Below are 26,669 nucleotides of genomic sequence, written 5' to 3' on the forward strand. Positions count from 1 at the left end.
AAACAATTCCTAAATCCCTCCTTGTTACTTATGTTTTCTTCTTGGTGGTTAAAAACCCCATAAAGCAGAAATTGAAGACTTGCTATTAAAATACTTGCTGACAGCTCCATTCAAAACATCCTTTCAGATAGTGCTATATCACATTGTGATTCATCTGCTATTCTGATAGAGTTGCTTTAACTAGTACCTTCCTTCTTAGTTAGGGCCCATCTCTTTTTACTGGAAAATTCTTCCTTTAAACACTTTACTGACTCTCTGCTGTAAACAAGCCTCTTTTTGGTGCAGCACTGTTTGTGCTGCAGAACACATGTAACCCCTAAAAAACACGGTGACAGGCTTATTGGGGATGAAAAAGGACAAAACAATAAGAGAAAAAAACCCTTTTTCCCCTCCTCACCTGTGTTGTATGGGTGTGAGCACCCTGTGCAATTAGCACAAGTCAGGGTTTCTGGCTCAGCATCGTGTCCCCACATCCCTGTGTCCCCAGGAGAGCACACGGCCCTGCAGGGCTGCCACATCTCCTGGCACTGCCTCTGCCAGGGCCAGACCCTGCAAAGCAGCACCCCTGCAGCACCAGTATGCAGCCTCCACCAGCTGAAGACCAAACCCAGGAGCATCCTGGGGATAAGTGGTCCCCAGTGAAGCGGGGTGAATTTCACTGTTGAAGTTAGAATTATTTACAGTCACTTTAACAGGACAACAGCTGCTCTTTACCTAGAGATGAGCCAAGAGGACTGAAAGAATTTGGATCTGAATTGCAGATGGATGGATTTCAATTTGATTCAAGTAGCTGGACTGCACGATTCTGTACTGTAAGCTCTCAAAGTCAGAGCTTGAGAGAAAAATCATTAATTTGGAAGCTGATACCCTGAAAGACTTTTATGAAGCAATATATTTTCATAGCAGACACAGATCAATTTAAAAGTAGTAATCAAGAGCCATGTGCTACATGTTCACAGACAAAAAATGTAGGGAATCCAGCCAGAGCCAGACACTTAACATTCAGAGCATTCAGACTAGCACTGAAGATATTGCCTCTATGGAAAATAGTAGGGTTCAGAATTAAAGTATTGTGAATTTGTGAGATAATCACAATGCTGTGCAGATATAAAGATGCTGCTGGATTGCTGCCAGAAACTAGCTCAACGTAACTTTTCTAGGCAAATTTGGGTTTAACTTCTGTAGAAACTTTGGAGCAAGGAAGAATCTCTGCAAATATTCCACTGAAAAGATGTGTTAAACTCTCAAGACGAGAGAAAATTATAATATAACAGGACCCATTAAAAAAACTTTTTATCATATTTGAAAGGCCTTCTCTAAATTCAAAGTTACTACACAAGCTTTCACCAAATGAGATTTAGGCCCAGGGATTTTTCCCTTGCCAGTCCTAAGAATTTTTAGGTGTAACATTCCATTAAAAAATAAAGCATCCACACATTAGTGCTTTGTGTCACACAAGTAATTGCATTGTACAAAATCAAAAATTTATATTTACTTGGATAGTACTACAACTAAACTCCTCCTGGAAATTTTTAACCTTGCTTCCTAAGTAGTCTCTTTGGCAATACTTACAGGAAAAAAATAGTAGCCACTAGCAGTAGTAGGTATTTCAAAAGGTGGATTAAAATGATCTCTTATCAGATTTTCAAACATTCAGGATTTGTACTTGGAGCCAGGCATGGTTTTCACTCCTCTGCTGAAATCATCCTCTGTCATGACTTAACGCAATCTGAAGACACTTTCATGTGTGTTACATACACTTTCTTAGGTTGATTTGGCTCCAGTTTACCATGTCAGTCGTTACCAGTCAGGAAGTAAAGTAGGGAATAACATAATCTTTAATGGACACCTTTGTTTTAGCTGACATGTTAAGGCTTTTTGTGTGTCATGGTTTAACTCCAGCCAGTGACTCAGCCCCACACAGCTGCTGCTTTGCTTTCCCCAGTGGGGTGGGGGAGAGAATCAGAAAAGTAAAAGTACAGCAAAAGCTGTGCACACAAGAAAAGAAAAACAGGGCTTTCATTCACCACTGCCATGAGCAGGCAGGTATTCAGCCATTCCAGGACAGCAGGTCTTCATCATCTGTAACTAGTGAAAACAAAAGCCATCACTCAGAATGGCCCTTCTTCCTCCTTCTTCCTCCAGCTATCTGTGCTGAGCAAGACACAATCTGTTATGGAAAAGTATGGTGTAGTTAAGCACTCTGCACATATTGCCATTAAACTAGATAAGGACAGTGGCATATTTTCATGGGTGTTTCCATAGCACACAGAGCACAGTGCTTGGAAAAAACCTTATTTTTCATGAGGAGCCTGGTCTAGTGAAAGGTACCCCTGCTCATCGCTGAGCTGTTCAAACTAGATCCTTATGGTCCTTTCAAATCCGAACCATTCTCTGATGGTTCTATGATTCTGTAACATAAGACCTATTGGGCACATGCAGAATTTATTTTTGCTTTTATATCTCTAGACAGATTCCATTTAGGTGTATTGTTTTGCTTGTGGAGAGTGAAATTCCTAAAAGGGCTTATTGCTTCTGTCAATTTTTATTACTTCTGTTCTCATCATGTTGATAGTACATTCAAAGAAGTCATGAAAAGAAAATGGTGAGATTTTTACCACTGGTTTCTCCCCAGAAAAGAGACATTATAAATTGATATGAGACACATGGCTTTGTATTACATTGCTACATGCCACTTTGTAGTATGAAACTACACAAAATCTTAGAAAACCCCAAACATTGAAATTTATTGAGACTAGAAAATGAGATATCTGGGATCTTTGGGAGAAATATTATAATTAATAATTACCTCCTAGCTGATTTTAATGTTATTTCTCTGCTTCAGCCTTTGACAGACCAGAGGCAAACTGATTTTGGCTGGGCTGTCAGTGGCCTCCCATTATTATGAGTTGGGACATAAAACCCCTCCTCACATATTTGTATAGGTGAGTCTGGTCACAGACTCTTCCTGTTCCCATCCTCTCTGCTTTCCCTCTATAGAATAACTCTGTCCTAATTGATATGAAAAGCATCTAGTAATTTAGTATCACCCATGAATTTAATTCTCAGAATGGTCATCTCTTTTTCCAGGGCATCAATAAATATGTTAAATGAAACTGGGCTTAAAAGGAGCTCCTGGGGAACCCCAACTGGATACCCCTTCACAGCTCAGTGGAGTGCAGTTTGTCATGACCCACTATCCTTTGTTTACATTCCTGCAGCCAGTTTGCACTCCCCATGACAGCAGTCTTATCCAAGACATTATAAGATATTTTTCTAATAAGATTTTGTGAGCCACTGTATCAAATGCTATGCTACATCCCAGATATATCACGTTCTCAGCCATTGCTGAGGTTCACAGCTAAGGTTTTCAGGCAAAGGGGGTGGTAAATCCCAACTCATACTTCAGCAATGGTAATTTCATATGGGCAGTGCCACCTGAAAATGAGGAAAGGCAGAGAGATGGGACTAGCTACAATTTAGGAGATGCAGTCAGAAGGAAAGGACAGAAAGATATGGTGTAGCTGATAGCAGGGGGAGGTCTGAACAGAAGAAAGGAGAAGGGCAAGCCAAAGAGAGTCTCAAAACTGAGAATCAACTTGATAGGGGAATTCTGGACCTGTCAGCTCTAAAGGAGGATCTCTAAGCTGTCATTAATTCAGTGTTTTTGTTTGATTCTGTTCAAACCAGGAGCCATGCCTTACTCTCTTTCATAGTGATTCTTCTGATGCTGCTGTTTGCATCACATGCCACTTGTGGATTTGGGAAACAATTTGAAAAGTATCCAGCAATTCTCTGCATGAATTCAGATGGAGGCATCCTTTGTGTGCATTGTGTAGTTTGTATCTGTAGGACATCTCATGCCATCGAGGCCATGTGGATTGGTGGGGACAGGAGGTTTTGCTCTCATAGCCCCATGTTTGGGGCTTGTCCCTTACTCAAAACAGAAATACATGGACAGACTTAGCACTGGCTTTACCAAGAGCTATTCCTGCCTGAGAATGGCAAGATCACACTGAGGATCAAATCCTCTTTCTGAAGGGATTACACTTCCTGCCAAATATGTGACATGGTTCAGTTTCAAGCACATACAAAATATATCTCCATCAAGACAGACATTTAACAGTGGCTTAGTATCCAGGACTGTCATGGGAGACAGCTCTCAGCATCCAGTCTAACAGGATCTTCTGGCCAATGTCTGCAAGACCTTGGGCTCTACCTCTCTTAAATAATTTATAGAGATAGTAGCTAATTAAGCTTTTGTATTAATTTATATGTACTGCACAAATGTGGATAAGAAGAGTTAAATTTTTGGGGGAGATGACTTCTGAGAAGCCACTTCAAAAGACACTAGTTTTCCTTCCTGTCAATTCTTGTCACTGCTTGCAAATCTTCACTCTCTTTGTGTCACTTACCCATGTTCATCCTTGGACTTTAAAATGCATTCATCAAAGAGATAACAGGTTTCATTTTGTACATCACAAGGATTATCCTGTGAAAACAATGCTACTGACAATATGTGATGGCTGATTTTTAAGGAATGTGCGGCAACTTTGTGCATATTACAAAAATTTCAGTCCAGCTCCTGGAAAAAAAAAGAAGCAGTATAATCTTGCTCAAGAGATTCCTGTTTCTGGCAGTGCTGGGTGCCTGTTCTGAGAGCTCCCAAAAGTCATACTTCCTGTGCTGGGACAATCAGAGGCAGATGTTGTTATTTCCACTCTGGAAACTAACTGCTAATATCATTAATACCCTGCTCAGAATACTCACTTAGGAAAGTATGGGTAGTAGTTTAATGAGATTTTTTTCCTTATGAAAATATGCAAAAACAAAAGAAGAAAGAAAAAAAATATAAGGATGTTTTAAACCAGATATGGCAGCCTTTAAAATTTTGCACCACCTCCTTCCTCTCAAAATAAAGAATGTGTAAAGCAGACTAACTTGAGGTGTGTTGGCATGTCTATGTGATCCCAAGATCCAATCCATACTTCAGGATTGCACTGATTGGAAAAATGCTCTCATGAATAAAATAATGCAGGATAAAGTGTTGTTTATGATTTCTTTTCTCAGCAGATTAGCTATGTACATCTTGTAACACAGGCTGGCTCTGTGGAACATCAAACACTTCAAGAAACCTGTTAAAAAATGAATTACGTTATCCAGCCAAAGCAATATCAGAAACGTCCCAGAGTCTACACTATCTTAATGTTGATTTAAAATCATATATTCATATTACCTTTTTATGTCTAGTAAAGCAATGTGATGGAGCCTTTCTTTTGCCAAAGTTGTATTATCTCATTTCTCTGAGTTAGGTAAACTGTAATGTGTCTGCTTTACAGATGGGTAAACTTAGCATAAAGAGAGGGAAGGCACTGTTTTGAGTCAAGAAAGCCTAAATGTAAGCACTTTCATCTATATTGGTCAGCCATAGTGGCAGTGGCTCCTAAAATGAGCCTCTTTCCATTCATTCATTTATATGACAGATTATTTTACTTTAAACAGTTCTTGGATAAAATACATTAGGCATCCCTAGGGCAGGAACATGAAATCAAGACTGGCACAGGAGACATTAACTGCCCAGCTGGAGAGATGCACTCCTGTGCTCAGGGTGATTGAACTGCTCTTGCCAACTGAAGTAGCCTCAATAGGAGGGATTGGGCGAAATTCTGCCTGCAGCTGGGTGATTGGGGTGTTTTTCAGGACTAGGGGAGGGCAGGTTTGTTTAGGACTGCCTCAAAACTCCTTCATGCTAAAACACAGTCACTGAAGAGCACATTGCCACTACCCACATGTCTCTTCTTTTCTTCTTCCTGTGTTTCAATAGAAGTGACTGCAGCTGTGTTGATCATAGCACAAGCTCCCATAGGTGTTTATAGGACCTCAACCCCTTGTCAAAGAGCTCCCAGTGGAACTGAGGCATCATTACAAAATAAAGACTGACCCCCCTTATTGTTGGCAGGGTCAAGACAGTCCTGAGCATATCAAGAAGCACAACACAGGCATTTGTCAAAGTTCTTTCGGTGCCAAAATCATTTTTTCAAGTTGTGATTAAAGAAGTAGTCACAGAGAAAGGAATTAGAGTACCCCAGTCAGTAGCCAGTCTTTTCCAGCCAGCATTTTGAGAAATGTTGTATAAATTATAGTATAGTATAAATTATAGGCATGTAAATTACAACTAGTATTATGAAACATTGGACCTGCTGGGGGTTTTAGCCTGCATATATGGAATAGTCAACATACTGTTTCCATCATTTTAATAACCTATATGGAGCAGGTGGCTGATGCAGTTAATGCTGGCATCATTTTTCTTTCCCTATGTGATGACAGTTCTGTCATTTCATTTTGACTATTTAAGGCTATTAGGAAGCATTTTTAGGCAATCATCTAGTATAGTTATTTTCAAGCATGCCTAAAGCATATAGGGTGTCACCACCTTTCCCACTGCATATTTCTAAATAAGTATATAATATATTCTGTGTTAATCTATGAAAAAACTATGGACAAGATCACCAGCTGTGATAAACTGCCTTGCTCCATTTAGTTAGATGGAGTTATACTCTTTTGTTCCAGATGGAGATCAAGTCCAACATTGTACAATTGCAGATTTCAAAGCAGTGAAATATTTCTAAGATCATTGAAATATATATTTTGCATTTCAAAGATAAAATACCAATATGTCATCAAACCATTTAATTTTCTTCCAAGTCTGAAAGTAAATTGACGAGAGACCAGCAATTGGCAGGAAAACAAATGAAACATATTGAAAGAGCCAATTTGGTGGTGTCGAGGGAGGCAGATGTGTCAGTTTTACATCTGCTTGAGCAAAGTCCTTGTTGTTGTTTTTCTCCCTCCACCTTTCAAAAAATATTTCATTACCTAAAGGTTTCATTATTAGATAATTGAATAATCCTTGATAAGTGGCCAAGTAGCACTCTGTTCATTTAAGAGCCCCTTTCATTGCCATGCTGTGACTCAGGCAGTTGCAGTTCATTTGTGGAAGTTTCTGATTTTTTTTCTCAGAACTCATCACACCTGACACACACGAGATTTCAATTGCAGGTGAGCAGTTTCCTGAGCCCCAATATTCCAGATACCAATCTACTACCTCTTTCCTGAACTAGTTATTAAATGAGAAGGAAGTGGAAACAGCACTGAGATTTCCACTGACAGTCTGTTTCAGGGTATAGGCAGAAAGCATGGCAGGGAGCAGCAGCAGCAGCAGCAGCAAAAGGAACAAAAAAAGCAGGAAGGGTAAGTGCTTCCATGTTTTTAAATACAGACAGCAAGGTGGGACCCTTAGACTGTTATTTTCTCTGTGAAGCAGGTAGACAGACATGAGCTAAGCCTGTCAGTAGGTGTTAGTCAGAGCTGCAAGTTTAAAGTGTGTCAGAAGCTGTTTGAAGAAATATGTACGGATAATGAAATGAGTGATTCCCTGCCACTGACTTTTGCTCGATTATTTTCTGGTCTCTGCCTTCTTTATTGTTAGTTTATAATTTGTTACATTCTTTTGAGGAGGCTTTCAAAAATGCATCAACAAAAAAAGGAGGCATTATTTAACTCAATATTTTATTAATTTTCAAGAGACCTGATAGGTGGTATGCCCAGGGTGTGTCTGCAAAATTGAAAAACCAAATTTCATGAGACAAATGGTAGGACCACTGGATTTGTAGAACCTTTTTGTAGAACCAAGTTATGTATCTGTGAATCAGACCTCATGTATGCATTATCCTACAAAACAGGAAAGTGGAACCATGAAAATACTTGACTTTCTTTTACGTAGATTAAAATTTCTGTTGCCAGGAGCTGATGATACTTTTAAGTATTAGAGTTGTTAATGTGATTTCAGGAGCTAAAGCTTTAAGTAAAAAAAAAATACTGACTATTGTAAAAGTATATACTGGAGGCGTTTCTAAAGACTGAGCACTTTGGCCTTGAGGTGCCCATTGATGCATAAAAATAACAAGAAATTCTGCTCAAAACAGACTATCACAACCCTCTTTTTGTCTGCAATTTTGACCTTGAATTCTACATTAGAACATTTTTTTCCATAGGAGAAGGAACTTTTCTTTAGAGTAGGGTTTAATCTGCTTGAGAAGGTTACTACAGGGAGGGCATCTGTTGACTGGGCTAGAGGACCTCACCTCTGTGTCTGCAGATCATCTCCAGTGCTCAACAAGGGAAACAACAGTACAGGGCTTAGAGACAAGCATGGGCAACGTGTAACTTCTCTGCAATATCAAAAGGGTATTCAAGGTTAAACCTCCCAGCCACTCAAATCCATGACAGAATTTCTTTTTTAGCTCTGCTTTTAAATGGGGTAATAAGGTACATTTCTAACTATGCAACTTAATCTTGTACCATCCTTCGCTCAAAGTAAAAACATTCTGGAGAGCAGTGTTTGAAAGGAAGTTTCAGTTTGTTTCATTTCTTAGGATTCATTATGTGGTTTAGGCTTACCCAAACAAGATCAAGGTGCCAAATGAGTTCATATTGCTATCAAAGCAAATGTGACCTTTAAGGGTTTGAGCTTGTTTTGTTTAAATCAAAACAGACAAGGTAAATGAAAGGATTTTGTAGGTGGGGAACTGAGACAAAGGCAGGCTAAGTGATTCCACAGGCTTCCACAGGCTTCCACCCACAGTCTATAGGAAAGTCAATAAATTAAAATGAAATCTGTAAGTCTCTTAAGGTCACACAATCAAGGGCGCAACCAGCTCACAACCTCCGGTTGTGGAGGTGGCTTCAGGAGGATGTATGGAGGTTGAAAATATGGAAAGGAGACTGCTGTGTGAAGGAAGTAATGTACCTTTTGCATCTGGGAATTACTTAGGGGCTGGAGGTTGGGGAGGTGGAGGCATAGCAGGGAGAGGTGTCATTATGTCAGGGCTGTTGGACTGAGCATCAGTGGAAATGCCTCGACTCCCTAGTGGCGCATGACATGTGTGGAATTATGAAGCTCAACAGAGATGCTGGTATTTGCCAGAACAGTTTACACCTGCTTACTTTGCTCTTTGTTATCAGGGGCAACCCCTTGCTAAGTAGCCACCAAAGACAAGATTTCCCGATGGGTTAATGACTTTTAATTTTGCTGTTCCTTTTATCATTCCAACAACATCCCCCGTCACAAAGCGGTGTACTAGAGCCCTGCTGGCGTAAAAGATGTGGACAGTATTTGTCATGCAGTCCACTGGAGAGTCCAGAGCACTTCCCTGTGCTTAGTATAGATGGGAAGTCTTCAGTAGCAGTAGGAAAATGTTGAATTATTAAATTATGTCTACAGCACTTCATATAATTTTTGCCCAAGTGATAGTACAGCGAGATAAGCCTGGTGTCGACAAGCAGACTTTTCCACCTTCGGAGTTTGGTTAACAGGCTGGCTATTTTAAAATTCAAGAAAAGTCCACTCTCTCAGGAAGAATTTAAATAGAAAATTAAATGGGTTTGCATATTGCTCTGCATGTCAGATTCTTTAGCTAGCCTTCAAAGTCTGCATGATCTAACCAAGCATGTGGAAGCAAGATACATATTTCTGAGTGCTATAATTGTTGTTATTGTGAAAAATTATTAAAGGTAAGCAGTTACCCCAAATGTTATTTTAATTCACTAAATATTCTGTGGATTAATAGTACTGTATGTGGAATGGCTGAAATCATTTCTGGGTGGCTTCTCAGCTGGCTGCTTTCAGAGGCAATTCACTCTCTGGTGATCTTTCCTTCCTCAAGGAAAACTATTTAGACATGAGATGACTCCACAATTATGTCTTGGCTAGAAATTACTGTGGCAGAAACTCTGTTTGCTCTTCCCATTCCTTTCTGATAAAGTGCCGTTAGTACATCCCTTGGCTCACTCTGTGAGATGTTTGTGGGCAGGGGTGTTGTGAGGGAACATAAGCTGCTACCACAGCCGTTCTCTAAACATGCAGTTGGAAACGACAGCTCTGCCCTGGTGACAGAAAACATCAAAGCAACAAAACATGCTGTTTTATCTGATGGGGGTAACAATATCTCAGTTAATAAAATGGCTGTCATCCCTGTCTATTGTATAGATAAGGAAGCTGAGGACTTTGGGATGCTCTTTGTTGGTATGCCAAGTTGCAATTATCCTATGACAGAGCCCTTCTGGGCTATGATTGATGAAACATTTTGAGGGGGAAAGCACCTCAATAAGTGAATTTCATTGGATTTGATGATGACATTGCTTGCACAATGGCTGGCAAAAACAAAAACATTTTGAGTGGAACTAGGAAAATGTGGCCTTATTTAATCTGCCTGAGATGTCCTTGCCACATTCATTTATTTGTATTTTATGTTGGATGTAAACAAGTCTAATTCTGAAGTTCTTATGTTGACCTTTTCTGGCATTGAGATCAAAGTACTGTCTGCAATAAAGATGAGAAGACTTTAAAGACTTTGGTGGCTTGTCAGAGTAGGGTACGTTTAAACATAAAATATCACAACACAGCAGCCGTTGGCTAAAACAGGCACCAAATGAAGTTCTAAAGAAATTTGTTGCTCCTCAAAAAACCCATCGTTATCTTGCAGTTTAACGGCCTAAAAGTGGGGCCTGCTTAGAAAACAGTTTTTCCTTCTTGCCTGAGCCTTAACTCACAGCGTGACTCTGCCAGTTGTCTCTAGCAGCTGTAACATGGATGTCACCAGTTAAGAGGAAAAGCATGCCCTTTCTTTACTCAAATTCCTACCTAGATTTTAGGACTCCTCTGAACAATAGTCAGCCCTCTGTAAAATATCAGCCTTCCCAAAGCATGGCATGCTGTCCAATCCCCAGCATGCCCTTTTCCCTGGCTCCAGCTGTTCTGTATCCCAGATCTTTCAGTGAGTCTCTGGAAGAGGTCCTGGAGGTTAACTTTACAGTGGCTGATCTGGAGCCAAGGCAGCTGGTGTAAGAATTTGAACTCTAATACATTATTTTCTTATATAACAGCTTGACCATTTGAAAATAAATGTCTTTTTAAAAACTGCTTTTTGTGTCCTTAGTCTGAATTTAGATTTGAGGTATAAACCTACTCCAAGTGAAATGTTTAATGCTTACAATAACATAAAATTTGCAAAAATACCAAGCACCGAGAACCTTTCCCAGCAAATTGAAACTGGGATTTTCAGTACTTTGACTGTGCTAGGACTTTTGGAGCAAAATTGAGGATATCCTATAGAACTGCCTGTGCTGGTGCATTCACATACGGGTGCAGAGGACCAAAGGCAATGACTTCTTTTGATGAATAAAACATTTGATAGATTATATAACAGTTTTCCTGGACTAAAAACAAAGTAACCATCTTTACTGCAGCTTGCAGCACTGTGCCACATTCTAATAGATGGCCCAATTTTCAGGAATACTTAACATGCTGTAGAAATCTACCCAATGCTTCCACAAGTTCAGTCGATTTGGTAATTGAAATATTTATCTTGATTATTTTTGCTTGAACTTAGTTTTAGGCACTTACTTTAACGGGTTTATTTCAATATGTAAAGGGAAGGTTCTTTTTGTATTTTTGAGTGATTTTCTTGGCTAGCAAGTTTTTAGCCTCTCCAACTGAGAACTTTGCAGCTGCATAATACTCAATGAACAATACTAGTGAAAGTTTCTGCAGTGCCTCCCTCTCGGATGGAACCTCAGCATGGCAGTCTGTGGAAATCTGTTGTGTTCTACATGCATTTATTCAGCACCTTATGACAATCCTCCTTTTGTGTCATCTTAGTATGTAAATTATACCCCTCACCTTACTCAGTGGCAGCAGTGTTTTCTCTGTGCTTTGTAACTGGGACTTTGTCTCCGACTGTCTGCTGTGCTGACAGAGTGCAGCGCTGGATAAACCAAGTCAAGCGACAGCGAGCAGTGGTGTGGCTGTGCTGCAATGGCGCGGCTAACAGAGACTGGATTTCAGGGGCTAATTAACCTGGCTAGACAGTGGCATTACTGTAGCATCACTGCCTGCAGTAGGACACACCTCTGAGCTCTTGAAGCCCTTCAGTGTGGCATACAGCTTATCTCCTGTTGCCAAAAGATACACAGCATTTATGCAACACATTCACACCCTCCCGCCTGTCTGTATTCCCAGACACAAAATGCACATAACAACACTTTATGTGGGAGGTTGTATTATGGCAGACAAACTTAAAAGTGTTTTCATCTCTGACTTGTGCCACATTTCAACTTTATTCCATGGTATAAGTATTACTTCTGTCCAAACTAGATATGTTTTTAATGGAACGTTGTATTTTTGCCTACTAAGTGTTTTGTTTCTTTGGGATAACAAAGTCCTTAACCCCTGTTTCTAAGAATAAAAACCTTCACTAGAAAATGACAAATTTATGCAGACAACAGTGATTATGAATAAACAGAGTATTTCAACCTAGGATGTATTAACTAATGAAGAGTAGGGTTGTTGGTGTAGTCAGCAAGGGAAAAGCCGCTTTAGATTGATTTAGGATGCTATGTACTCCCCTCACACTCAAAATTCATTAAGAGACCTGAGTAGGTTAACTCATTCTGCTGTTTGACATGAAACTAAAGTTTTACAGAAAAAAGGGTCCAGAAAGAGCTACCCAGACTATTTGGCATGAGGAGACTATGGGTTCCATCACTTCAAAGCTGTAAGTTTCAGGAGGGAGAGATGAAAGAGGAAATTTGGCCTTAAGACTAGTCTGGTTTTTGGAAGAGGTTGCTGCAGAAAGGAGAAGGGTTAGATGCTTTTCAAATTAACAAATTCCACTAAGATGATATTTGGCTAATATATGGTAAAACTATTATAATCATCCAAAAACCTGCAACCTTTCAACTGAGCCAAGCAGCACCACAGACCTAACTTCTGAGTTTTATAACCTCCCGTTCCACTTGCATCATTACATTTAGCTTTAATTCACATCAGAAGATAAAAAAAGGGGGGGCAGTGGGGAGTACACAACATCAAAACCTGTATGATTTTATAGTGATCCCCTGGGGTCAGTCTCTGAGAATATCACTGTCAGTAGTTAAGAGGTTTTCACCATGGAGTTAAATACTTGCAGCATTGACAGTAGCTGGAAATACTTCAGTGGTTATTGTTGTAGTCGTTAGTCCAGCTGAAATAATGCTGGCATGTTTTCCCTCTGGGTAGAATTCCTCAGCCTAATTGTCTCCTCCTTGCCAGACCATATTTGATATCTTCAGGTTTGGAGACTGGATGTTTTCCAGCAATTAATGGCTTTTCTCTGTTATAGATTGAAATTATTTCCTTTTGTGATTTAGTCTATTATCCAGAAGTGAAGCTATTGAATTCCAGAACATTTAAATGGGATAACTCACAAATAGGGCTAATATAAAAAGCACAGTCATCAAGCCACATGAAAGCTGTGTGGGACACTGTAGAAGATGGATATTTCACATGTAATTTTTTACTTTAAAAATAAAATAAATAAATCCATTCTTTACTATTGCGGTATCTTCTTCTAATGACTTAACCTTAGTATTAGCTTAGAGCAGTATAGGTTCAAGTGTCTCATAGGGCAGAATTATTAGGTCACCTCATCTAACCTCCTGAAGTGTACTGGCAATCAAATTTCATTGAGATACTTCTGTCTTTAGTACTGTAACTTGGGTTTGACAAAAGTACAGAGTGATCTCTGTGTCTCTGATGCCCAGACCAGACTCCTTAAGGTACTTTGTCCACTCAGAGCATAATTAGCCTGTGGTTTCAGAAATCAATGAACACTGTTCCACAATGGAAAAAAAAAAAAATAGCTTCTGTAGTCACTGTTTTATGGCCTTCCATGTTATTTGAGCTATTACTTCTCTCAAAGAAATTTTACCACATCTTTTATTCTATTTTTCTTTTTAGATCCAAAATGGAACATACTACACATCTCAAAAGCAAGAAATGCTTTTAATACTGTTTCAGATATGTTACAGGAAATTATCTGCAATAAATTTGTCCTTTGGAAAATAATGTAACACAAATGACACCTGGGCTTCATAAAGTACTACCTGTTTTTAAGCAGCAGATTCAAAAGCATAAAGAGGAACTTTTAGCTGAACACCGAGGAGCCCAGTTGTTCTTTCTACATGTCTAGCTGTCCTTGTAGCCCAAATAAAGTCTTCATGCTACGGTTCTCGATTTAGGATTTAACAAAAACCTTCTCAGTAAAATTCAGTTCTTTTCTCTTCCAAAAATGTTGGTAAAATGGTAAATGTAAACTGACAGAGTTTATCTCCCCAGGACCAGGAAGGTAATCTGGAAATGTGAGATGCAGGAATTCGTGTTCACCCCAACCTCCAGCTTTGTGTTTCACTTGATGTTAGATGGGCCATTGTTGAGGAAGCTAGAGTGATCTCTGCCTATGACTGATACCCTCGTGTAACTGTCCATAGGAGACATCCATCTAGTAGCTTTTGGGATTTAGATGTGAACAGAGTAATCCTGATATGGTTATACTGTCTTTCTTTAAATGCATTTAACATCTGTTGCGTGCAGATCGGATAGATCACAAGATTTGGTGCATGGTAATGTACAACATCTTTGCAGCTACTGGAGAGCTATGTCCTCTACAAGAGTGTTTATGGTTCTGATGTATCATGCAAAAAATTGTGTCATACTGTTTATGTGTTTCAGAAAGTTCTGTAACAGAGTTTTGAGAAATTAGTGTTGGAAATAACAAGAACCAGGTGCATTGGTAATTTAACAACTTTGAGACTTATTTTTGTTAATACTAGTATACAGTGGCTGCTGGAGTACTGGACATATATGTGTACACAGAATAAATAAACACATTATTTATATGAACTGAAGAAAGATAATGTAATCAAGACTGCACTCGCACATTCTGATACATCGACTTTCATGGGTGGTGCTGATTCTATGCCATCATTATAGGAAATGGAAAATGCAATGGGAAATCTGCAAGAAATTACAATGCAAATATTGTCTGGCTGTAGTTTGTTTGGAGTTTGGTTGGATTTCTGGTTTTGTTTGTTAGTTCTTTTAATGCAGTTTTATTTGCAGTGCTGAAACAGAACTTCTACCTGGGCTTCCATTTAGTTCCACAGAGGGGGCATAGCTATATGCTGGCAAATCCCTCTTAGTAGGGGACTGCTGTGTGCTGCTCACTTTCCTTTAAGCAAAAATATTTTGATTGTGCATGTGCTGTTTTACTCTTCAGTTAAAGGATGATTTTCAGTGAAAACAAGCAAATTAGCAACAAAAATGAAAGCTAGATTGGAAATCATGTAATTTAATAACAGTGAAGTTTCTAAAACACTTCTGCTAGTAGTGTTCAGAAAAACATTGACACCTGCACACTGCCAGCAGTTCAAATCCAGCATATCCCCATTCAACTGCATTTCACCTTGTGTTAATTCCTTGTTTTTGAAGGAGAAAAACCAAGAAATTAATGACATGTCTCAATTGCATTTTGTCTAATCCTGAAGCAGCAAGCTTGACACAGGGTGTCTGCCAGGATGTTGAGGTTGGGTTCTGTAATTAGATCAGTGTGGGGTGAGGAAAGGAAGAGCAACGTGATCTTTATTCTTGACTTCTGCTCTTGGCAGGTTTTGCCCCTTTGCTCCTATAACAGCAAAGGTGTAGGTTAATGGGAGTCACTCCTTGGGCATTCATGTGTTTGAGGTCAGGCTCTTTTATGGAAACAGACTTTTCGCACACACGAGCATGTTCACTTGGAAATAAATGCAGAAACAGTCCTGGTACTTCTGAGCCTGCCACAAGGAGCAATGGAGCGAGTCAGCTAGGGGAAAGCCTGCTTCAGAACTAGATACGAACCTGAGCTTGTCCTTCACTTCAAACACACCTGTCTGCCCACTCCAGGGAGGAATTCAGCAACCAGGTCTTAACTTCTGGCTCCCAAACATATAATATGAACCACCCCAAACAAATGACAGTCAAGGAATCCCATCAGCTCCAATTAAAAGTACCTTTAACAACTAGCTCTGTGCTTCAGCAGTTATTTCATGAATCATTGCAGAGCTCCACATACTTACTCATTTTTGTCCATCACTGTGTGCCACCTGTGCAATGAGCTCACACGCCTTGCAGTGTCACTGACATCAAATATTTGATACTGCCTTTGTGCTTTGCACTGGCTCCCAGGGCAGCACAGTTGCATCTGGGTTCTGCTTCCAGCCCCAGCTGCCTGGCACAGAGGGAACACAGTGCTGCTGCTTCCATATGACATTCCAGACCCCAGGATGTAGTTGTGTGTGACTGAAGGATGATAAGCCCATACCCTGACATAGAACAGCTCCATTTCTTATCATAGCCTTTGCTGCATGTTTGTAGTGAGTTTGATAAAGCTCATCAGATAATGCTCGGTTTTCCCCTACCTCAGTCAAGCTGCATTGTCTCTCACTTACACCTTCTCCACATCTTGCTCACCCATACCATGATGGCCCCACTCTGGATTTCATATATAACATGTAAAGTGCTGATGCATTTCCTGGTTGTGTTTTCTGAATAAATATCTTCCTTTTCTTGTTTTGAAATTTAGGAAAGTGTTGCCTGGAAGCCTTTCTTCCCCCTTAATCAGACTGTTTCCTAAGCTGTTTTCCTTCTGTCTAATCTCTTGCATGGGACCAAAATGTTTAGATTTGAATGGCGACATCTCACTCATTCACATCCTGTCAGATGGGAGCATTGCGTTGTTTGAGTTCACAGTATAGCCAACCAGGAGCTGCATGTGACTGGTACTGAAATTTGGATGATTTTTTATCCCCTCCTATTCAGTATCTATTAGCTAATTTTCCAAATAATTCACCTAGTCACAACTTCTCACCTCAAAAGGCAGTCTTGGAACTCCAACAGACCATCTTCAGCCTGTTTTGGGGTTTTTTCCTGCCGTACTATCTCTGACATTACTCTGCTACAATCTCTCTCCTTCTTTAGCTTTGCATTTTAACAGCTCAGCTGGTAAATTAATGTCATGTTCTTGGGAGAAAGGCAGAAGGGGATCCTGGAGTGCTCCAGATACAGGGAGGTCATGGTCTGCTACCCTGAAAAGTGAGTGGAAGCTTCTCGTCCGTTGTGCCTGAACTGCCACTTGGGCTGGGCTCTACACCCACACACTGACAGGCACCTGGGACTCTGCTCTCCACAGTCAGGGGTTGCCTGACCAGCTCTGAGGATTACCTGCTGCAGAAAGGGTGAATCTTCATAGCACTCCCAGGTCTTCCCCTCATGACCTGGTCAGGGAAGGGGTGTCAGTCAAATAATAAATCACTAATTTTTGGTTTAGGCACCCAAACTGATCCTCTCCACTTGCAGCACTGAAGCTTTCTTGCTGAGTTGCTGTTGGTCAAGGCAGCAATAAGGTCTCTTCTGGGACAGTGGTGGGGGGGTGTTGATGCACTGCACATAGACCTCTGTTCTCCAGAGGTGCAGGGGAGGCAGTGATGGGGAAAAGGTGGGACAAGAGCACTCAATATTTTTTCCCTCCTTCAATTATTTATTCTCCCCTTTTACTTTTGTTTCACTAATTTAAGCACCTTGTTCCTTTTTATTCTCAAATTCTTGCACATGCCTCTCTGGGTAAATGGTTCGTTGCCAGTCAAGGACTAGTAACTTTAATGATATATACCCCACCACAACCCCGTTCTTCACATATGAGTGATCACAAATTATATATTTCCTTTTTCTGATATTTCACAAGTGTTGAAAAGGCAGGACGTTCTGTGTGGCTAAACAAATGACAATTTCATCACTGGCTCTTACCCGATAATAAATGCTGTTCATGTTTAATTTATAATGTCTGGAAATATCAGCAAGAGATGAGGGAAACAGTTTAGATAATATATTAACCTCTCCAAACCTTTTCAGCTCTCTGAAACTCAACCTGAGGGTGACTTTAATATGTAGGAAACTTTCCTTTCCTTCTTCTTTTAGACTGTTCTGTCCTGTTCCTTAAACTGAGACCAAGAGAATTTTTCTTTTGTGAGGCCCTTTAGTTCCTCCAGACATGAAAGAAATGCTGATCTGAAATCATCTCTGCATATACAGATAGCCTGTGAAGAATGTGAGAGAGAGTATTTGTATGCTGTGCTAAGACTTTATAGGAGACCAGCTAATTGCAGAGCCACCAAGTTAAAACCAGTTAAAAATTCCTGCCAAGCTACAAAAACAGCCTGAGAAGGCATTGTGAAAAGCTCTTGAAGAGGGTAGGGAAATGTGAAATTTTAACAAAGCAGAGTTTGCAGTGGCAAGATTTCCTATGCAGCAACTGCATGGTTCCCTGCCCAGGTGTAGGACAAAGATGAATCAGGCCCATTATGAAAGCAATTCATATTTAAATGAGATTTCCAGCCCAGTTTCTACAGTGTCGAGTGGTTATTCTAAGCATCTGCTCTTTCATGCTGATTTAGACCAAGCTCGAATGCTGAATCTTTGGAGAATCATAAACAAATTGTGTTAAATTGCCATTAACAGAAACAAATCACAAGAAAGGAAAGGCAAGGTTGTTAATGGTATCGCTGTTCTTAGCTCAGGCTTTGATGGCAGTAGATGCAGTCCTGCAGCACAGAAATAATGTATGTAAGATCACCCACTGCTCTGAGACCTCCAGACAAGCTAAGCACAGCAGGGTGAGTAGCACTGGAATTTGTTTTACAGGAAGCCTTTCATTTCCTTGCTTTTGAGGGGTTAAGTGAGGCACTTCAAGCCCTGCTTTCCCATGAGGGTTACACTAGGGAAGGGTAGTTTTCGTTTCCCCAGGGGCTCCATAGCAGCTCTAGCAGAAGAGGCTACTGTCAGAAGAGAACAGCTGGATGCAATGAATCAATGTATTCCCCAGCCGCCCCGGCTGCATTTCCTTCCTACCCACTGCTCCCCACCTCTAAGACTGCTCTGTCCGAGAAATAAAGTGTCCATCTTGACAGATGGGTATGCCCCAGAGGCCTCCAACTTTGGTTTCCACAGACAGGCCTGGATTGGGGCAAAATTAACTGTTGATATTTTAATTGCATTAACTTTATTTCATACGGGGAATGCACTAAATAGGATGTGCATATATTACACACAGTGTAGGGTAAGAGATGCTTGTAGTCCTTAGTAACATCAGGCTTCATTAAACTTATGAAAATCACACTATTGGGCCTATGCTTGTTCCAGTGTGCTTTTGGGAAAACTTAGGTTATCAAATTCAAGCTCTGGTTAGGAGTCTTTAATTCAATAAAATTCTTCTATTCTCTTCACTTCTACAAAAATCTCATTTTGCATGGATTGGGGAGGACTGAAAGTGCACAAATCATTCTGTTTAACTTTGGGGACTTCCACCTCGTTTGTTTGTTACTTGAAGTGAAGGGAGGAAGAATTTATTTCAAAATTTGTAAGAAGGAAAACAAGAAAAACTTCTGTGTGTTTGTGAATCAATATGACACCCCAAAACTAGCTCTTCATATTATATGTCATCATAATATCAAAAGTCTATCACGGAGATGTGCCATGAAAATGCAATGAAATTAATGCAATGAAAGTCTTTCATAGCTGTTTGATAAATCCACTACCATAAGACTTTTCCTTGTGACATTTTTCATGTAAAATACACAAACAGCATTACAAAAATCTTCTATCCAAAACTGATAACTCAAAGAACTTTCCAGTGCTTGTCACAAAAATAACAAATTTTGTAATTTTGTAGCTCTTTTCCAATTGTAGGTTATAATTTCATAACCACACATTATTAAAATACCATAAATGACTTGGTAAATCTTGCACTTTAATAGGGATACGGAATACAACAAAAGAAATGTTCCAGGTTGGTTTTCTTCCCCCTATAGTCTTATCAGATTCCTCTATCTTCCAACTGCATCATGGCCCTAAAGTCCACAAATCATTCTTCCTGTCTGTGTTGTGTTTTAAAGTTTCTAAAAGAATTGAATTCTCTCTATACAAAAATGTACTCATATTAATGAGCACAAGCGTTTTAATAGAGTATTATCTCAAATCAAGCTCAAATTATTAGCTCAAATCAAAATGGAGCTCTATTGGGGTATATGTTTTCCACTTTTTTTTTTGCTTTTGAAAATCCTTAATACATTCTCAAGAGACTAGTAGAGGTATGATTACATGTGGCTTCTAGTTGATTCTATCTAACCATAATGACATTTATGTACAGTAAAATACATGCTAGCTGTAATTTTAAGGTAAAAATGGAAAATGGATTTTATTATACTGTACCATATAAACACCCTACCAGTATTCAGGTACACATTCCTATATCCTCCACATATCTTTGAGTTACTTAACACAAATTTCCTTGGAAATTATTTATAACCTTCCTTACATTTTGGTTGGTAATGACGAGATTTTAGAGCAAACCAAATCATAGAACTGCTGTGTAAAAAATAACTAACCAAAAATGGAAGGCAACCCAAAAAAAACAACCAAGCCTACCATCCCAAACAACCTGCTCCCCACTGGCATTTCTCAAGATAGTGAAGCAGTTCAGGAAATGCCTTGTGTATCAAGGAGTCTTGAATGTAGCATTACTATTTAGCCATGATAATTAACCTTGTCATTTGGCCAGTCCTGTCTCTAAAGTCTCCAAATTTTTCATAATTTACTAGAGACAAAAAATCTTTAAAGAAATGTTTATTCCCAACACAGTGCCTGCAGCGTTCATTGAGTATCTATGCAGCATTGAACGCACATGCTGTAATTAAATTAGGTAGCAACAAAGCAGGTGGATTATATGAGTGCTGTCATTTAAAGTATCCTTTCTGCATAGGCAGAAAATTTTGTTAAAAAAACAACATTTTTTCATCTATAAATCCCATTGTTTTTTTCCTGACATCCTTTAAATCAGAAATTCAATTATATTATAAATCATGTAAAATTTGGAATATTACTTTAAGCCCCTGGGCTTCTCATTGGAGTGCTGTCTGAACAAAAAATTCAGGTTGTTTACACAGAGAACTCGATAATATTTTTGCCATCATTTTTTATCTTGTAGGATATTTTGTGTAAAAAAATACATTTAGATAAACTGTACATGAAAATCCTTTCTGTTTTTTTCAAACCTCTTCTCTTGCCTTTCTCATTAACCTAGTAGTTTTCCATAGCCTACTTACGTCAGTAACTTTTTCATCATTAATTTCAATGGAAGCAGGATGTGGTCCAGTAAATTATCCCCCAGCATGGTCTGCTCAGTATTACATTAGACCATGGGAATAGTGAAAAGAAACTCCATATGAATTTAACCCTTTAAAATATTCATTCTTGTGTTTCCAATGTAAGTTACTGCTGCTTTTCAATGTTCAAAATTTTTCTCTAATGATCTGAAAGATCCCTCAATAAGCAAGCTCACTAAGACCATATAGTCACCGTTAAATCCCTTGCAGACATCATAAATATTGAGGAAAAACACTAATAATCCAGTGAAGTTATTTTAGCATAATTGTAGAGAATTTATTGATAACCACTGTATGAGTCATTTTAATATTGTTTATAAATCCTTTGGACCACCTGAAAAAGGTAATATTGTTGGATATCGAGGACTATAGCCGAACTCCTAGAAAAAAAATCCCAAAGTTCTTGCATGTAGCCTTTAGACTCCTTAGCTCTGTTATTCCTCTGCTTTAAATCAAGTCGTGCCATCATCAGTGACCTTCTACTTCTCATCTTCCAAGACTACTATCCCATGAGCTTTCCAAAGTCAACACATACTCTTTTCTAGAATCTGTAATATTTTCCCAAGACCAAATTTACTTTACAACTATAATAGGGTAGTCCACTCTTTTTTCATTGTCATTAAATGCTAGAGTCTGGGAGCAAATTTGGGTTACAAAGGAGTCAGACACACACAAATTACATTAGAAGTGGACCTTGTGATCAAGATTTGCTAAGTTTTCTGGGACCTGGTCTCTGCGATGCTACGTGACAAACCAGATTTTTCATATTCTCATGCTTTTGAACTTGGATCAACACCACACTTTTTCCTCCCTATCATAATTCCACTTAGGCTAATTAGGTTTTACTTTGGCATTCTTTAAGATCCAAAGCATACACATTCTCTGCTGTATTCTCATGAATACCAAAGCTGTAGAATAAATATTGTTGACGTGAGTTGGCAAAGTGCTTTTATACTTGGATTCCTCATTAAATTACAATAAATTTTAGTTTTAATGAGCATAATCCATTTTATAGTGTTGACCCAAATTCCCCTGAGGAAAAATGCAGCTCTGAATTGATATTTGCATGTTTGAGTCAACTGAGTCACATTCAAAATCATGTCAGAATTTAAATCTAAAAAGTATCCTGTTCGAGTTATGCTGGGGCTTGTGACTCAGTTATATTCCAGAAATGTATTCCTACAAGGCTTTATGGCTCTTGCTGTACTTTAATCTTGTCACTGCCCCAGCTTACGTGACACTTTCCTTATCTGCACCCTATCTGCACCTTATCTCTGTAAACTGTAAGCTTATGAGAACACTGGCCATCAGGAAGCAGGAGCACCTTTCTAAAGCTCATCCTTGGCTGTCTTTTCTGAAATCATATTTCTTCTCCCTGTCATGCTCCTTAATCATTTCTCTTCTGCAATAAATTGTTATTTCTCTCCCTGTTAGAATTCTTTCCTGTCATTCATCATGTTAGGAGTACATTTTGCTTGAGAACAGGAACAAAATCCCAGTACACTTCAGGAAGTCTTTAACTCTTTTCCTTTCTCATGATGCAGAAAATGGAGAATTCCACTCAGAGAGTCTCCTTCTTTGGGAGACTTTCATTGATTTCTTTGTTTCAAAGTTTTGAGGTACTTTAAAAGAAATGGGCTATTGGAAAGATGGATTTATCAGTGTTGTGAGTTTCTCTCAGTTTGATAAGTAGTGTGCCTGGATAAGAAAGCTTTTGAAATTTTTTTCAAGTTTGGTCTGAAATTTATTATTTAATAAACAACAGAAACCTTGAAGATTTTGAAGAGGAAATGGTTTTATTGAGTCATTGCAGGACATCAACTGTGCAGTCCAAAGCACGAGCTTATGATTTTGTTTGACCTTTGATTAAGACAGCTGGATCCCCATGCCCATAATGACAGCACATGCTGAGGCTCTGCAGAGATTACATAGTCTCAAACTTGTGTATGTCATTCCTTTTCACTGTATCATTGGAGGCCTGGGATTAGCCCTGCAAAATTGTTTGTGTGAATTTCCAGGTACAAAAATGATGACTTGCAGAGCAATTGCTGAAAAGTAAGGCTCAAGACATGAATCTTTCTCATCTCTTTGTCAAGATCTTTGAGATAACTAAGAAAAAACAATATGCTTGAAAACTCAGGCCAGTCATTAGGATGAATTTGCAAATTTTTTTTCCCAGTAATGCTGAGAAATACCACATTATGTCTTTAAAAACAGGCCATAAAAAATGTGCATTTAGCTGTAGTGGTTCTGCTTTGATGTTAGAGAATGAAAGGGGTGATGTCTTTATATCCTTTTGACCTCCGTTTTTTATAATTCTGAATTCCCAGACACATCCTCAGAGTGACTTTCCACCTGTAGATTTTTGGATAGGAAAAATCTGTTATTTATTACAACCATGGCAGAACAAGAACATGCATTTGTCTCAATCCTTTATTCCAAGTGTATATCCAATTAAAACATTCATTTCAGTATCCCACTCATTCTCTCACTTGTTGATTCACACAGGACGAGGACAGAGTGCTGCTGAACACCTGATTACATCCTTGGCAATGGGAAAACTATATGGACAAACACCAAGAGTGCCAGCTCAGCATTCCAAACTTATGCAAGTGAAATACCAGAGCCAAATTAAGCTTATACGATACTGTTTTCTTCAATCGTCAAATGTAAATATATTTCTCCATAATTTATGTCTTGGCAGATGATAATGAGTGTGAAAATGCTACTCAGCCTTGTGGAGAGCATGCCAATTGCACAAACACAGAGGGAAGTTATTACTGCACGTGTATGCCTGGTTTCAAACCCAGCAATGGTCAACAAATTTTTGTTCCTAATGACGGAACCTCCTGCGTGGGTAAGTTATTACTGTCTGCCAGATATCTTTACATTGTCACTCTTTTCCTATTGCTTCTCTTAATTATAGAAATCTAGAAAAATGCATTCATAATTGTGAAGTTTGGAGTCTGGGTATAAAATTCCTACAATTTGGACTGAACAAGCTTACTTAATGTTCCAGCTCAGGCCCACACTTCTCCCTGACAACAGAGCAGCTGCCATTGCTTTCAGTAACACTTCAACCTTGACTCTGCTTGCAATACATTTAAACCCACATGTCACAGATTTACACAATAAATATATATTTAAGGCAACATTGGAAATCACCAATTCACCCACTTATGCCACTTTTTCACTGATCTGTGAGCAACGTGGTGATGTTCTCAAAAAAAAATGACAAAATAGTCTGCAGTCAGATCTGGATCAACAAAATTCTCTTTACATTTGACCTAGTGTACTTCAAATATCTTTTGTTTTGAAACTTGGTTGGGATATTTTGGTAATTTTTCAAGTCTTATCAAAAACAATGAGCAAGATCAGTGGTTCTCCTACCCCCTGTGCCATTCATCAGCCTCTGTTTCTGAACATGTTCAAGATTACAGGGGAGGAAAAGTTCTCTGGAAAAATGTTATTTCTGAACAACCATGCAATCCTTTAGGATTTCCTCTGAATGGAAGAACTTTAACTATTTCTCTTTTTTTCAAACTCCTGGTAATTTTCTCTGTATGTTGCAAAAGTCCTCAGGGAATGGGAAAATGAAAAATAAATCTATTGCCCTCTACACCTTTATGCTGACTGTGTCTCATTCTAGGTATGTCTCCTGTGAGTCTGTGAGTGCTGACAACCTTTCTTCTTACTGCTCTTAATATCAGCAGAGTGGTTGCATATTAAGCCAGAAAGTGATCTAATCGACATTTCTTGCCCATTGCTCACATCCATCTAAAAGTGCTCTGCTTTATCCAGCTGCTATGAATCATTCTTAAATTAGCTGGGATGGAGACAGCACATTGAGCTGTAAATATTCGCACCATTTCTGCTCCAGGTTTTGATTTTTACGTTATGATATTTCCTCAGCTTCAGAAGTTTGTCTTCAAAGTTATTTCTCTGACTGGTTTTGTGTCACTTTAACTTCTTATCATTAGCTTGATAATTTCTCTTTTTTTCCCTCTTTACTGGGCATATTGATCTTTTTTTATCCTCTACTAGGGTTTAGTTTAGTACTTCTTTTTGAAAATCCACATGGAGGAGCCAAGAGCTTTCAAAACTCACACTGAAATAAAAAAATTACCTGTGGGCACCTTTTCTCATTAAACAAGTGTACCAATTACTTTACCAAGATGTGAGACCTAAAGACAACCTTTTGATCCACAATTAATTTTTGGCTTTATCCATCGGGGAAACTATAATAGGGTATTTTGTACCCAAGGGACCTGCTGCTGCGGGTAGCAGATATGACTTGCACAAAGGCAGCTGAGAGTTGTGTATTCAGGGTGACAGCTGAAGCAAATGCCAACATTTCATCATAAATACAGTGCAAGTTATTTAGTACAAATCACAGGACAGAACTACCAGGCACCCATCCTACACAAGTTTATAGGACCCCACAATATATTTTCAGATTCTGCAAAGTCTTAAATCTTCTTTTTAATGTATGTATCTATGTACATCGCAGTAACTTTAAAAAAACAATGTTTGAATTTTGGAGAGTATGCCATTATGAACCCTCTTTGTTTATTCCCTCAAACCTATCTGGATTTTCCAGTAGTGCAAGTGTGGTACACAACTCTGTGTGGGAGAGCCCCTTTCAAAGTCCATGCAGATACATGCATGTTCTCTTTTTGGAAACTACAGTAAGCTCCCAAGTAAAAAGTGATAATGTTCCTCAAGGAAGTAGATTAAAAGAAAGCTTGGGACAATGGCTTTGAGAAAGGTTGGTTCACCCTTAATCCAGTCAGAATGCTGAGTTTTGAGTTGAGGGTCAAAAGTATTTCACGCATGTTATCAGGTAGAATTGGTGAAGAGCTGACAAAGAAACATGCAGACAGAGAAGGAACAGGAGGGAAGGAAGGGAAAAAGAGGAGAAGAGAAGGATAAAGGAAATGGAGAAGAAAAAATAGGAATGCAGAAATGTTACATTTCTGAAGACATTTTTCTGCTGTCCTGAAAGCAAGTTATTAAAATCTATTGTTTGATTTGTGTAAAAGCCATACTTTTCCCTAGACTTCACATTTTATTGAATGTTCAGCTGCAGATAAAAAACTGAAATATAAACCTACTTTTTTCACCCCAGTCAACAGAGTAAAAACGTGAAAATGGCCATCTGTGAAATGAAAGTGACATCCACGCCACTCTGCCTTTTCTGGGAACATGCTATTAGTTCTCTTCAGGTATTTCTGAGAGCACTGGGAAGGCACCCATTCTCCATCTCATCCTTTGCTGTGACAAGGGAGCTGTACAGTGGATGGAATCTGGCGTTGGGCCACATTGCTAACTTTTCTTTTACCTTTGCCATTCATAGCCCTTTTCATTTCTACTTTGTGTGTGCTGCTGCCTTCCACAGTATGGAGACACGGGGAGGGAACATCTAGTCCTTTGCAATTGGACTTTTCAATCACTTGCAAGCTACTAATAAGCAGAAGGTATAATGTAGACATCAAGCTGTCTTGACTGGCTGGTGAAGAATCAAAGCGATGTAGGTACAA

The 26,669-nt window shown here is 39.1% G+C and overlaps 1 protein-coding gene across 4 annotated transcripts in view; it reads left to right on the forward strand.

Annotated features, from left to right (window-relative positions):
- Nucleotides 1–26,669, forward strand: part of ADGRL4 (adhesion G protein-coupled receptor L4) — a 74,786-nt gene that overhangs the window by 13,857 nt on the left and 34,260 nt on the right. For 3 of the 4 annotated variants that reach the window (XM_042030392.1, XM_042030391.1, XM_042030390.1), the window contains exon 3: nucleotides 23,834–23,986. In XM_042030392.1, coding sequence (XP_041886326.1) covers nucleotides 23,834–23,986 — 153 coding nt within the window. Of the gene's footprint in view, nucleotides 1–23,637; nucleotides 23,738–23,833; nucleotides 23,987–26,669 lie in introns of all 4 variants that reach the window. The other variant, XM_042030393.1, reaches the window with a different exon arrangement.

The sequence above is a fragment of the Corvus kubaryi genome, unplaced genomic scaffold, assembly GCF_017639235.1.
Source record: "Corvus kubaryi isolate FWS band 111438036 unplaced genomic scaffold, C.kubaryi_AGA036_p1.0 37334, whole genome shotgun sequence".
NCBI classification, from domain to species: Eukaryota; Metazoa; Chordata; class Aves; order Passeriformes; family Corvidae; genus Corvus; species Corvus kubaryi.